Source organism: Mesoplodon bidens (assembly GCF_964165515.1).
Source record: "Mesoplodon bidens genome assembly, chromosome: 9".
NCBI classification, from domain to species: Eukaryota; Metazoa; Chordata; class Mammalia; order Artiodactyla; family Ziphiidae; genus Mesoplodon; species Mesoplodon bidens.
In genome coordinates, this window is record NC_138166.1 from 89,217,467 (window position 1) to 89,232,153 (window position 14,687).

The 14,687-nt window shown below is 44.8% G+C and overlaps 2 protein-coding genes and 1 pseudogene across 8 annotated transcripts in view; 1 reads left to right on the forward strand and 2 right to left on the reverse strand.

Moving 5' to 3' along the window:
• The window catches only part of WDR91 (WD repeat domain 91), a 56,786-nt gene that overhangs the window by 25,485 nt on the left and 16,614 nt on the right, over positions 1 to 14,687 (reverse strand). For 3 of the 6 annotated variants that reach the window (XM_081243814.1, XM_081243811.1, XM_081243810.1), the window contains one exon: positions 214 to 393. In XM_081243814.1, coding sequence (XP_081099940.1) covers positions 214 to 393 — 180 coding nt within the window. Of the gene's footprint in view, positions 1 to 213; positions 394 to 1,802; positions 1,939 to 2,089; positions 2,245 to 14,687 lie in introns of those variants that run through there. The other 3 variants (XM_081243813.1, XM_081243812.1, XM_081243809.1) reach the window with 3 other exon arrangements.
• Positions 6,403 to 6,754, forward strand: LOC308622779 (BET1 homolog; the record flags this gene model as incomplete). Its single annotated transcript, XM_081244407.1, has 1 exon — positions 6,403 to 6,754. The coding sequence occupies exon 1, from the start codon at positions 6,437 to 6,439 to the stop codon at positions 6,752 to 6,754; it is 318 nt and encodes a 105-aa protein (XP_081100533.1). The 5' UTR covers positions 6,403 to 6,436.
• Positions 13,414 to 14,339, reverse strand: LOC308622780 (protein S100-A10-like; annotated as a pseudogene). Its single transcript has one exon. The product of its transcript is annotated as a protein S100-A10-like (transcript).

Below are 14,687 nucleotides of genomic sequence, written 5' to 3' on the forward strand. Positions count from 1 at the left end.
AACAAGAGGGGAAATAGGAATGAGGAAGACAAGTCCAATCATCTACAGACGAGAAGGAGAAAAGAAGTAGGAAAACAGTCAAAAATAATTTGCACTGTGACTGTTTCACCTTCTCCCAGGAGTAACAGAGAGAGCTGTCCCTAGGTGTTAAAAGAAAATCTATCTCTGGATCAAAGAACTCTCTCCACCAAGAAATCCCTAAACCAAAAGCACCTGGATTGTGTAGACGAGATAAAAGCGGAACAGGCTGGTTTTCAGCTTGTTGATGGTGGGTCTGTACATATCCTCCAAGCGGCTGAAGAGCCGACGTTCTAGGTAGTTCCAATAATCCCGAAGGGCAGCCAAGTCATACACTTGCATTAACTGCTGCAGCTGGTCCACAATCTTGTCCACCTGGTGAGAAAAAGATGAGATGGAGAAGGCATTGAAGGACGGAAGGGAATTCTCTCCTCATTCCACAGAGTTAAGACAGCTTTTTCCTCTTGCTGTGGCTTCTGGATGTTAAAAATTTTTTTTCCTTGGGCTTCCCTGGTGGCGCAGTGGTTGAGAATCTGCCTGCTAATGCAGGGGACACGGGTTCGAGCCCTGGTCTGGGAGGATCCCACATGCCGCGGAGCAACTGGGCCCGTGAGCCACAACTACTGAGCCTGCGTGCCTGGACCTGTGCTCCGCAACAAGAGAGGCCGCGACAGTGAGAGGCCCGTGCACGGCGATGAAGAGTGGCCCCCGCTTGCCACAACTAGAGAAAGCCCTCGCACAGAAACGAAGACCCGGCACAGCCAAAAATAAATTAATTAATTAATAAACTCCTACCCCCAACACCTAAAAAAAAAAAAAATTTTTTTTTCTTTAAGTTAGCAATCTATAAAACTTTCAAAACACAGTAACGTAATAGCTTTTAGGTTTTTTTCCTGATGTAGTTATGTGTTTTGACCCTCTACCAAGCATGGAAATTGCAGGTGTAAAAGCTTCCTGGCCCAGGAAGAAGGAGATCTGGGTCGAGGGCCTGGATCTGCCTCTGACTTACTCAGCCACCTTGGCAATGTCACTTCAACTCTCTGGTCTCAGTTACCTAAGATTTCAAAAAGCAAAAAAGACAGAGTGAGACAATCTCCATGCCCCTCCTCCTAACTCCTCCATTCCAGGATTCCAAGGCTCATGGTGAGATGTACTGTCTCCTTCAAGTCCTCAAAGCACTACCAAAGTCCTGGCAGCTGCTCAGTGTCAGCCAAAGGAGTCACCTCCTTGTGAGGAGCAATCATACCAGAGTACACAAGATGGAAAGGCTTTTGAATATTGATACCATTCCAACACACTCATTTTATAGATCAGGAACACTGAGGCTTGGACAGCTGAAATGATTTGCTTTTGCCACCACCAAGTAGCCACTAACTTCGGCAAGACAAGAACCCAGGCCTCCTAACTCCCCTCCAGTGTTCTTGCTGCTAGCTCACTGCCTCACCTGCCAACACCAACTGAAGCCAGCAAATATACACACAAATCACACACATATAAATTCCAAGAACTTCTCAACAGAAAATCATGTCTGAGCAGGGGAAGTATGTTTTCAAATGCACAAGGTCTTCCTCAATCGTGAAGCAAAACTGCCAATGAGTCACTGATAAAGCCGTTTCAAACAAACAGATACTTGAACCCAGCTAACATGTTGGGCTGCAGAACCCTTTGTTCCCAATGCCACTGGAAGCCAACTTCAGAATACTTCTGCTGCCAAAACCCCAACCATCTACCCCACGTTAGCTCCTAAAACCTCATCGCCATCCTGACCAATGACTGGCCAGCACCTGCTGAGAGGCTGGGGTGGAGAAGGGAGCCCCGGACCAGGAGTCAGGGCACCTGGGCTCCAGCCTCGGCGATGCTCCTAACTCGCTGGGTAACTTCAGGCAAGTCACGTCCTCTCTCAGGGCCTCAGTTCCGCATCTGTCAAGCGAATGCCGGACGCGCTGATGTCGACGGTCCCCCTGGCGCGGTGACAGCGCCGCTCCCGCCCCGGAGGGCAGTGCTGGGGGAGAGCCAGCTTCGTGCCCCCTCGGGGCCGCCTCTGCCCGCGCCGCGCCCGCCGGCCCCTCACCCGGAACCCCTTCTCCTTGTCCGCCTTGATCTCGGCGTCCAGCTGCCGCAGCGTGTGCGTGAAGCCGCGGAAGAGCAGGTACTCGCGGACCAGCTCGTCTGTGCGCTCCACTGCCTCCGCCATCTCTGCGCCAGCGCCGTGAGGGGCCGCGGCGGACCAGGGGCGGAGGGGCGGGGCCTAGGCCGCCCGGGGCGGGGCCGGGCGCGGTCGCTGATCACGTCACGCCGCGGCCGGCCTACCAGCCCGCACGCACCGCTCGCCGCGCGTCTGTGGCCCCGCCCAGGCCCCGCCCCGCGACACCATCACCCAGCTCCAAGAGCGAATGAAAGAAGCAGTGCCCGCCGGGGTTTTCTGGCACCGCTGGCAGCGGCTTTGTCATCTGAGTTATTGAAAGTGGCGGCTGCCGTCCAAGTCAAGTAGGGCTGGACCTTGGAGATTATCCCAGATAGTCACGAGGCGGGCGAGGGGCTGAGGTGCCCTGCTCGTTGGCATTACCTCGCGGAATCCTCTGTGATCTGCCTGCCCTCGTTTTACAAATGGGGGAAACTGTAGTCCTAAGAGGCAAAGTGACTTGTGTGAAGTCACACAACCAGGTGTTGTGTTATCAGAGAGCTCTAACTCCCCCAAAAGTCTGCTTTCATTAATAAGATTTATTAACACAGCAAGATAACCAAGGCACACTGTTCTGAGAAAAAAGGCAAGTTTCAGAACAATATGTATAATATAGTCCCAGTTTCTTGCTGGGCAAAAAAAAAGGTATGCGTATGTGCTTGTGTGTACATTTTTAAAATTCAGGAAGACTGAACACTAACCTCCTGTAGTTGTTTCCTCTAAGAGGTGAGACTCTGAGGGACTTTCGCTTCCTATTTTTTATGGATTTTTGTTTGACATTTTTATAAAGTGCATATATTTTTGTAAGCAGGGGAATAGTCAATATCTTTGAGCCTCACTTTCCACCTACCTTCCAGAGTAATAATGAAAATGTATTTAGCTAATGTTTCAGTATGGAAAACGCTTAGCACAGTGAATAGCCCATCAGTAAATTGCAAGGTTTGTTCCCTTCTCCTTCCCTCTAATGGTATGACTTTGTGTATTTGTCAAAATACTACTCAGAATCATTACTGCCACTCTGCTCAGATCCTCCAATCCTACTGCATGGAAATTTAGCCCCAAAGGCGTTCTGATCTGCACTAGAGAAACTTGAAAAGATAAAAAAAGCAAAACCCGTGGCAAGACAAGGTAGAGACCTGTTCCACTCTGCCTGCTTTACCTGACTCCAAAGGTGTAAGCATACCCCAGGCGAACAGTCTTGCCGCACAGGGCAGGCAAGAAGAGTCGCCTCTGTGATGACTGAGGACCCAGGCAAATCCTATTTTGACTGGGATCTCAGATCTTCAAAAGTGAACTTGGGAAATCCTGACAAGCAGCCAATGCCCAAACCTCCCCCTACAGGAAAGTTGTGAATCAGATTCCCCTAAAGGCGCCTGAAGCTGAAGCCACAGCTCCCACCTCCTGCACCTCCAACTGCCATGGCAATTTCTGACCAGAGCCTATAAAACCAACTAAGACTGGTTTTCTGATCAACAAAATGCAGCTCCTCTGGGCCTTAGTAGGAGGTCTTTCCTCTACCAGGCATGCCTTCTCCCAGATACCCATATGGATAGCTCATTTGAGCAAACACACAAAGGAGGCTGCACACGTTTGCACTAATGTCACCTTCTCAGAAAGGTCTGATCATCCTGTACAAAATAGCAGTTCTATACCTCCAGAATTCCTAGCCCCCTTGCCTTGCTCTGTCTTTCTCCATAGCACTTATCACCATCCAACAAACTAGATATTTTTCTTACTTGTTGTCTGTCCCCCTCCCCCCTCAAAAATACAAGCTTCATGAGAACGGAGATTTTTGTCTGAATTGTTTGTTACTATATCCCCATTGCCTAAAGCAGTGTCTGGCTTATAGTACAGGCTCAATAAAAATTTACTGAATTATAAATGAGGACAAATTCAGTGTGGAGCCACCACATTCAAGCAGGACAGCCCAGTTAGAGGGAATGTAAACTCTTGGGTCACTCCAGTGTGTAGGCTCTGTGGGCTTCTGACCGGTTTCCTGTCCAAAGCATTCCTCTTCCCCCATCTTCCCTTCCTACCATTTTACTCTCTCTTTAAAAAGTTTTGGAGACATTTAACTGAGTTGTCTTTATGTAACCGGAGAAGGCACTAGATTCTCCAGCTCACTCATTAGCTCCAGCATGTCTGATTAAGCCTTTACTGCTTATGCTCTGGCACTTGCTATGAAAGTAACAGGTAGACTGATGTTCGTTTAAGCAGGTGCTATTGGGGCCCACAGCAATTCCATTATACAAAGAAAAGTATGCGGGTGCCCACAAGGTGAACCACAAGTTATCTTTTCTTCCAGTCTAATAATCTCTCTTTGCCCTTGAGGCTTCCAGTTGGGAGATAAGGGAGGACACGGAGCATGGGGATGGGACGAGGGGTAAACATTTAATGAACACTTACTAGATGCCAGGCACTGTGCTAGGTGTCAGGGACACAATTATATGCAAGACCAGGGTGTCTGCCCTCAGGACTAGCTCTGGCTGGTTGGAGGAGCCGGATGACTGAAGCACACACACTCTGGCTTCAGAGTGGAGGCTGGATCGGATGGGAACAGGGCTGGAAGGAAGACGGGGGTCAGCTAGGAGCCTGTGGCACTCCAAGCAAGAGATGAGACTAGACTGGTGGCAGTGGGGATGAAGATTGCAGGGGCAGGGGTAGGATTTGAGAATTACGGAGGCGTGGAATCAGCTCAACTTGGTGATTAATTAGCTAAGGTGAGTGAGGAGAAGAGATAGTAAGTGATTGGCAGGTTTCTGGCTTGGGCACCTGGGTGGATGATCGTGCCATTTGTGGGCCGAGAGAACTCCGGAAGAGGAGACCATGGGACATCCATTTTTGGTAGAAGCTAAAACAAACGGGGACCCATAAACAGTAAGCAGTGCTGCGACCTGAAGCACGGCTATCCTACCCCACCCTCATGAAGGCTTCAGCTGTTACCTGTACACTGATGACTCCCAAATCTTACCTCCAACCCAGACCTTTCTCCTGAGCTGCTACCCAAATACCTGGGGACGTTTCCACTTGGGTATCCTACAGGCATCTCAAACTTAATTGTACCAGTTGCGTTCAGAAGCATTTTTGGAGACTCAGTTCAGAAGGGTGAAGGAGGCTTTAGTCCTGCTACATTCGACTGTATTGGGCTGGCCAACAAGTTCATTCAGTTTTAAGTAAAAATAAAAGGCATGTTTTTCACTTTCACCAAGAACTTTATCGAACGACGTATTCATTAACTGAACGAACTTTTTGGCCAACCCAGTAGAACTCAGTTCCTGTTTCTCCAGCGTGTGATTGTGTCACCACCTGCATCATAATTACTTCAAGGTCTTGTTAAATTACAAACTCACGGGACCAACCCAGACCCACTCAATCAGAATTGCTTGGGATGGTGCCTGGGAATCTGCAGCTGGACCAAGTTCCAGGGGATTCTTAGGAACACATATGTCTGAGAGGAGGATAGAAGGGATCAGCTGCCAATTAACAGAGCTTCCATGAATAAATGACTATTTTAAGCTTAATAGTAATAGTAATAACCATAATATTTGTAGCTGCAAAACACTTTTACATACCTTATTTTATTTGAACCTCTTGCAGCCCTATGAAGTCTTTTTCTCCTCATCTTAGAAATAAAAAAAAACCCTGAGATTCAGGGAGACTAAATGATTTATTCAAGGTCTCAAGTTGACGTTTCTGATTCCAAGTCCACCAGTGCTCACAGCAGCATCACTGAATCAGTCAACTTGTGAGACAAGCCACGTGGCTGAATGAGGACAAATACACCCCACTTCTGAAGAGTATTGGAGCTCAGACTCACCATACAGGGTCTCTTTAATGGCTGGAGCATTCTGCCTGGGGCAGGGATCAATCAATTTAACCCTGGGTACCACAGATAACAGATCAGAGGTATAAGGGCACCTGGAGCTCTCTAAGGTTCTGGGGCACCTTAGAATTTCACCTCTTGCCCTTACTTCTAATCTTGATGTTCTGGGCTGCCCTTTGTTTAACCTACAATTTCTGAGATTTCTTTTCACCCAATCCTTTGCCTGACTCTGCCTGTGATTGTGCCCTTGAACTCCTATCCTTTAAGACTCAACCTAGAGACTACATTGTCGTGGCGCTTTAGGGGAAGAAGTTGGTGTTTGGCCAGGCCCTGGTACTGAGGCCGCGGTCCGGGTGGCCCCTGGCCTCTTCTACCATCCCTCTGCCCGCCTTTTCCCCTGCTCCTCTGGCAGGATGAGGCGTGCAGGCCTGGGTGAAGGAGTACCTCCTGGCAACTATGGGAACTATGGCTACCCTAATAGTGGGTATAGTGCCTGTGAAGAAGAAAATGAGAGACTCACGGAAAGTCTGAGAAACAAAGTAACTGCTATAAAATCTCTTTCCATTGAAATAGGCCATGAAGTTAAACATCAAAATAAATTATTAGCTGAAATGGATTCACAGTTTGATTCTACAACTGGATTTCTAGGTAAAACCGTGGGAAAACTGAAGATTTTATCCAGAGGGAGCCTGAACAAAGCTGCTGTGTTATATGATGCTGTGGATGATTAAACTGAGGTGATGCGAGTAACTGTGAGTTTGGAATTTGTTCCAACTTAACGGCTTGGAGTACCACTTCAGTAAAAAATCAGCATCAAAACATTCCTAAATTTCACATAATACTATGGCTTTTTCCATCAAAGATGACTGGATTTTACTTGTTTTATAAGTCACATTAGATAATACAGTGCTCTTTGAATACTGTTTCTTCATGATTCATTTTTTCGCCCCTATTTTCAGGGGTATTGAGGTGGTCCGAGGTCAGTCTGGCCCTAATAAGATTTTTTCCTGTTTTTTGCTGTCAGGTTAAATAGCAGTATGATATCCTGTTGTTACCATAAATGTAGGTTTATGTTCCACACAAAGAAACTTAGTGGGAAAATAACAATGCCTGGAAAGCCTTGTGCTGAGCTCTTGAGGTGGTGAGAAAGTTTGTGATGGACGGTAAATGTATTTTCCTGAACTGCCATCGCCCCTGAGGATGTACTCTCCTTTCCTCCTCTATTTGGTTAAAATTGTAGGCTGATGTCTTTTTACCTACAGTTTTCCTAATAATTTTTGATGATGTGACTCTTCTTCCGCCTCTGCCCAAGGACCTCATTCTTTAATAAAACTTGTTATTTTGGCATATTTCTAGTAAGGTTCAAAACAAATGTGTACCCATATAGTTGTCATTTTATATTAACTTTATATATATATATACCATTGACTTAGCTTATAATAGTTTTATGATTTTAGCTACTTAGGCCATTTGGTTATCATTTATGACAGAATAATGTGAAGCTAAAGTAATTGCTAAGCTCTGAATGGAAATAAAATGTTCAAGAAAAGTAAAAAAAAAAAAAAAAAAGACTCCACCTAGTCATCCCTGGCCCTCACCCCTCAGGTTGCACTTGGTGTTTCCCTCTCTCTGTTCCTATGGCTTAGCACCCTGTTTGTGCTTATCACATTGCTTTGTAACTATCTGTCTGTCTCATCTCCTTGATTATAAACTCCTGAGAGCAGAGAGTGTGTCTGGCTGATCCTCCAATTCCTAGCATAGTCCCTTGAAAGGAGGTACTCGAGAGCTGTTTGTTGAATTAATGAATGAATGAAGCCCACTTGACTGTACTGCCTGGGACTCCAAGTTACACGCTCAGTACGGAGCTCCCATTGCCATTGCCTTCAGCAGAGAAATCTTTTCTTACTGTGGTCAGTGCCATACAAAATTCTGAGCACTTCTGAAAACTGGAAGTGGCCCAGCCCTGCTGATAACCCTTGGCCTTGCCTTAGGGGGCAGGCTGTTTACACGCTAGCTCTCAGCCCATTGAAAATCGATGACAATTAATGACATACAAATTAAAACGGATGCCCTTTTCACTTACCAAATTTGCATTAAAACATCTACTGGCCAGTATTGATAAACATAAAATGAAGTGGGCGTTCTCACAAAGCTCCAGAATGAGCTATTATACTTTCCTAGGGATGGCATTATAAATGATCACCGCCACCAACAAAAAAAATGTTCATACTCTTGAACCCAATGACTATGCTTCTAAAATTTCCCTTAAAGAAATAATTTTAAAAAGACAAGATGCATGTAGAATGGGTTGTTTGTAAGAGTGCAAGTTATTTGTAATAATGAAAGTTATTTACAATAGTAGAAGCTGTAAGTACCCAGAGGCTACAGTGAAGTATCCTCCAAGAACTTAGGAATGAGGAAACTGCATTTCCCACTGAGTGCTGAAGGGCAGAATCCACCCAAAATGGATCAAAAACCAAAGACAAAGTCCATGGAAGGAGAGAGAAAAGCTACTGGCTCACAGGACTTGATTGAGGGCATCAATTCACAAAATAAATACTGTGTCCATCAGAAGAGGTTTTGCACACAGACATGCAGCAATCAAGAGAGTGACCATGGGCAGAGCCCACTGAAGCCCTCGTGTGCATCTCGGCCAGCAGATGCCCTGAGTTCTGTTCTATGCCAAGACCATTCCCAAGATGAGAAGGAGGCACCAGACCACAAAAATGGGGCCATTAGAGGTAGTCCACCCTTTTCCTGGTTCCAAGCTCACCAGGGGACCATCTGATCACCCTGGCACTTGACCACAGGAAGAGTTGTGGTATTCTGGTGTCTTTCTCCTGGTAAACTAAAAAGGAGTTTACAATTATGTTAACCTTCCAACACAGGCCAAAGGGGATGTCGTTTAAGCCAGTGCTACCATGCACACTCCCTGTGTGTGCGATGGTTTTTTTAACGACATAAAGGGTGGCATTCTGATGTCTCCCTCAGGCCCCTGTGCAGTGAAGTTAGCACAAGTCAATCTTTCAGAACCTTCTCATCACTGGGCACGGCAAGAACAGTTCCAGCCGGCCTGTTCTTCACACCAACTGCACATGCAGGCGTCTAATCATGATTTCTACAGGGAAAGAGAAATCTGAAACAACCAAAATGTTCAACCTTAGGGAAAAGCTTAAATAAATTATGCTATACCCATCCCATGCAATATAATGTTGTCATTTAAAATCTTTTTTGCAAAGCCTACTTTATTACTTAGAGAAATATTCACACTACATGTTAAAAATGTGTGATTCAGGGACTTCCCTGGTAGTCCAGTGGTTAGGACTCTGCGGTTTCACTGCAGGGGGCGCGGATTCAGTCCCTGGTCTGAGAACTAAGATCCTGCAAGCTGCGTGGCATGGCCAAAAGAAAAAAAAAAAAAATGTGATTCACACTTCAAAAAAAATTTTAGGCAGTTTCTTATAAATTAAACACACAATTAGTACATGACCCAGTCATCACGCTCTTGGACATCTGTCCCAGAGAAGTGAAACCATATCTTTACATAAAAACTTGTACAAGGGCTTCCCTGGTGGCGCAGTGGTTGAGAGTCCGCCTGCCGATGCAGGGGACACGGGTTCGTGCCCCGGTCTGGGAGGATCCCACGTGCTGCGGAGCGGCTGGGCCCGTGAGCCGTGGCCGCTGAGCCTGCGCGTCCGGAGCCTGTGCTCCGCGACGGGAGAGGCCACAGCGGTGGGAGGCCCGCGTACCGCAAAAAAAAAAAATAAAAAAAAATAAATAAATAAATAAATTAAATAAACAGGGACAACAGGCAACATGGCTGACCTACCTCACCTCCTCTAGTTAAACAAATTGGTACATCCATACCACAGAATAGTACTCAGCAATAAAGAGAAGTGAATTAGTGATACACAACTGGACAGATCTCAAGGAAATTATGCTGAGTGGAAAAAAACAATTCTAAAAGGTTTTATATATATATATATATATATATATATATATATATCTCAAAAGACAGTTATGATTCATTTATATAACATCTTTGAAAAGACAAAATTTAGACATGGAGAACAGATTAGTGGTTGCCAGGGGTCAGGAATGAGTGAGTGGGTATGAGAGTAAAGGGGTGTGATTACAAAAGGGCAAAATGAGAACTCCTTGTGGTACTGGAACTATTCTGGGTTTCACTGTGGTTGTGGATACATGAAACTACACATGTGATAAAACTGTAGAGAACTAAACACACACACACTCACAAATGTGTATAAGTAAAAGAGGGACATCTGAATAACATCAGTGGATTATAAATGTCAATGTGCTGGTTGTGATATTGTACTATAGTTTTTCCAAGATGTTACCATTGGGGAAAACTTGGTAGAGTGTACGTGGGATCTCTGTATTATTTCTTACAACTGCATGTGAATCTACAATTACTCCAAAATAAAAAGTTTAATTTTAAGTGCAATACAGAATTGTAGATGCAACATGATTGCCTTATATAATATTTTTGACCTATACGTACACACAAAATATTTACAGTTATTGGCTTTAGATAGTAGAGATGTTGGATTTTATGGGTGATTTCTGACTTTGTCTATATACTTTTTAATATTTTTCAAATTCCCCTACCATGAACATGTATTAATTTTATTTTATAAATATAATGACTATCTTTAAATATAGTATGTTCATTTTTCATAACCATATCTTAGTGCCGACTCACACAAAGCTTTTATCAACGATCCACCCAAAACTTTTAAATATAAATTGATGCTAAACTAGGAATTCCCAATTCTATGCTTATACAATTCAGTTTTCAGAACAAAAGATAGGACCTTACACCTGAACTCTGATGATCAAGTTGTCCAGCTTCCTCAGCTGCAACATAAAGACCTTGGGTTAAGAAGAACCCTGGGGTCCTTCCAGCTCTTACAGTCCATGGGCCTCATGCTGGTATAAGGCACCTGCTGCGAACCTTGGTCTGTCTGTTTAGAGATTATCTCTAAGATTATCCCAAAGATTGAAAGTGATCCACCTTCTCCCAGACCACATCTCTCCTTTTTTTTTAAATACATTTTTTTATTTTTACTTTTATTTATTTTTGGCTGTGTTGGGTCTTCGGTGCTGAACGTGGGCTTTCTCTAGCTGCTGAGAGCAGGGGCTACTCTTTGTTGCAGTGCGCAGGTTTCTCATTGCGGTGGCTTCTCTTGTTGCAGAGCACAGGCTCTAGGTGCGCGGGTTTCAGCAGTTGTGGCACGTGGGCTCAGTAGTTGTGGCTCGGGAGCTCTGGAGCACAGGCTCAGTAGTTGTGGCGCACAGGCTTAGTGGCTCCACAGCATGTGGGATCTTCCTAGACCAGGGCTCGAACCCGCATCCCCTGCATTGGCAGGCGGGTTTTTAACTACTGTGCCACCAGGGAAGTCCCAAGATCATATCTCTTGAGGAGCAGCTCAGATTAGAGTGAGAACCTGCCTGCCTCCAGCCCTCCGCCTTCCACCCCACGTGGCAGCAAAGTCCCCATTTGCACGGGGCAGTAAACTGCCAATAATGGCATGAGACTGCCAGCAGCAGGAATCCATGAATTTATGAGTCTATAAAATCATTCACTTTCACTGCTGGAACAATTCACATCTCCTAGGTTGATAAGAAATATGCCTTCGCAAACATTGAGTTGAGGACAGCATGGGGGAATCCCATCTCTGTTGCCACTTTTCCTAAAAACAACTCCTTGCTCTCTGCAATCCTGTTTCTACATTCTGCAATAATTAGGGCAGCTTCCCCTGCCTGTCCCCCACACCCCTCTCCGCCCCTGTATAAATATATTCTGATTCTCTGAAGAACCCTGACTGATACACCTTGCAAAAGTTTTCTCCACTTTCAAATGAATTCACCATTCCTTTAAAGTTGTCTAACATAAGGAATATTATGCAGCCATGAAAACAAATGAGGTAGATCTCTATGTACAAATATGAACTCATTTCCAACTCATATTACTGGATGAAAACAGCAAGTTGCAGAGTGATGTATTTATGTAAAGTTCTTTCGTTCCAGAAGTCACAAAACTATATTTTCCGAGGGAATATCTGTAGGTACGTAAACATCTAGCAAAGGATCTGGGAGCATTCATACCAAACAAATAACAGTAGTTAAATCTATATAGGTGGAGAGAAGACCAAGGTGGGCTCAAATGTTTTCATTTTTACACGGGGAATGTGTATGCTTTGTATAATTAAAATTCATTTTATGTAGCAAGTGAATAAAGGAGTTGACCAATGATTTGATTTACAAGAACTGAACCTGCCTGACCCATGGTCTTCCTCTTCCTTTCATTTCATCCTTCCAGCTCTCCAGGCTCAAAACCAGGGAGCCACCTTTGACTCCCCTCTTTCTGTGGTGTCCTCCCACCATCAACCCATCAGGATATTCTGTGGGCTTTGTCTTCAGTATCTAGTGATTTCTAACCTCGTCCACCACCAGCTCTCATATTTTCTCACCTGTGTTATTGTAAGGGCTTAACTCGCCTCCAGGCTTCCCCCATCACTTCCTCACTGCCTCTTCTTGATACAGCAGCCAGAGAGGTCCCAGGAAAGCCCTGCCCCCTGCCCTTTGCTCCTCTAACCTCATCTCTCCTCCTCCTCCTCCTCACTCACTCTCTCTCTCTGCTCCAGCCACAGGGATGCCTTGCTCTGCGCTTGACACAATCCTGCCCAAGGGGTTTTGCATTTGCTATGCGCTCTACCTATTTAAAGTGGACCGCCTCCCCCTGTACTCCCTATCTCCCTCCCCTGCTTTATTTTCCTTCTTAGCATTTATCATATCACCATCTTTTTAGGAAGAAAAAAAGGAAGTTGTTTATTGAGGGCAAGAGGATGTGACCAATATAAAAATCAAAAGCTTATCTGGGACTTCCCTGATGGCACAGTGGTTAAGAATCCGCCTGCCAATGCAGGGGACACGGGTTCGATCCCTGGCCCAGGAAGATCTCACATGTCGCGGAGCAACAAAGCCCATGTGCCACAAGTACTGAGCCTGTGCTCTAGAGCCTGCAAGCCACAACTACTGAAGCCTGCGCGCCTGCAAGCCCGTGCTCCACAACAAGAGAAGCCACTGCAATGAGAAGCCCGTGCACAGCAATAAAGAGTAACCCCCGCTCGCCACAACTAGAGAAAGCGTGCACCCAGCAACGAAGACCCAATGCAGCCATAACTAAATAAATAAATTTATTTTTTAAAAAAAGCTTATCTGGCTTTAACTGACTCTGCTTTCTCTGCTTGTCAAATGGGAGTTGGATTTTATTTGTACATTTTCTAAGGGGCCCTATCTGCTCATGAAATCCTTATACAGGGGGAAGCTATGGGACAGATTCCTTAAGCGCCCCAGTGGGAGGACTCTAATCATGGAGGGAGTAATGGCTCCATGCTGCCTTCTTCTTTCCCTTCTGCTTCACGTGTACCACAAAATAGTCATCGCACGCAATAGTGAGCTCAGAATTTAGCAAAAAGAAGCTCTGGAAGCCCACTGAACCATCTTACTACTGGTCCAGGTCCTTCAATATTTTGATTTTCCAAAAATCCAGGGAACTCCTTTTCCACGAGTATCCTCAGGTCCTCCTTTGTAAAGTAGACTTTATCCCCAGCAAATTTGTGAAACGTGAGCATCATGGTTTCCATGGCATGTTCCATTTGACATGGCATTTCAGTGAGGTCTGGTGAAACCTTAGCGCAAGGTCTGGAGGGGTCACTTGGCTAGCTGGGATGCGGGCTTAGTTTATCACCTTCTAATATACTATAAACACGTTTGTCTTTTTTTTTTTAAATCTTCCCAGCACTAGAATTAAAATTCAACAAGGATCAGCATTTATGTCTGTTTTGTTCATGGTCATATCTCCAGCACCTAAAACAATGTTTGGCACATAGTGGACATGCAATAAATATTTCTTTAATGGGGAATTCCCTGGCAGTCCAGTGGTTAGGGCACCACGCTTCCACTGCAGGGGGTGCAGATTTGATCCCTGGTCAGGGAACTAAGATCCCGCATGCCATGCAGTGTGGCCAAAAAAAAAAAAAAAAATTATTGAATGAGTAAAGAATATATTTGACCACAAAGTTTCATGAGTTATACTATAATAATGGGAAAAAAACAAAATGAGACCACATTGATTAGCTTTTGAATTCTGAGTAAATCACTTAGCCTCTTCTTTTTTTCATTTGTGGTAAACACACACACACACACACACACATAAAATGAGATTTACCCTCAACAAATTCATAAGTGTACAGTACCATATCATTAACTATATGCACAATGTTGTACAGGGATTTCTAGAAATTTTTCATCCGTGACTGAAACTCTCTACCCATTAAACAGCAATTTCCCATTTCCCTATGGCAACTCCCCCAGCTCCTGGCAACCACCACTCTATTCTCTGTTTCTATGAGGTTGATTACTCTAGATACCTCATATAAGTAGAATCATGCAGTATTTCTCATTCTGTGACTGGTTTGTTTCACTTAGCATAATGTCCTCAAGGTTTATCCATCTTTTTTATGACTGAGTGATATTCCACTGTATGTATATACCGCATTTTCTTCATTCATCTGTCGATGGACATTTAGGTTGCTTCTACCTCTTGGCTATTGTGCATAATGCTGAAATGAACATGCA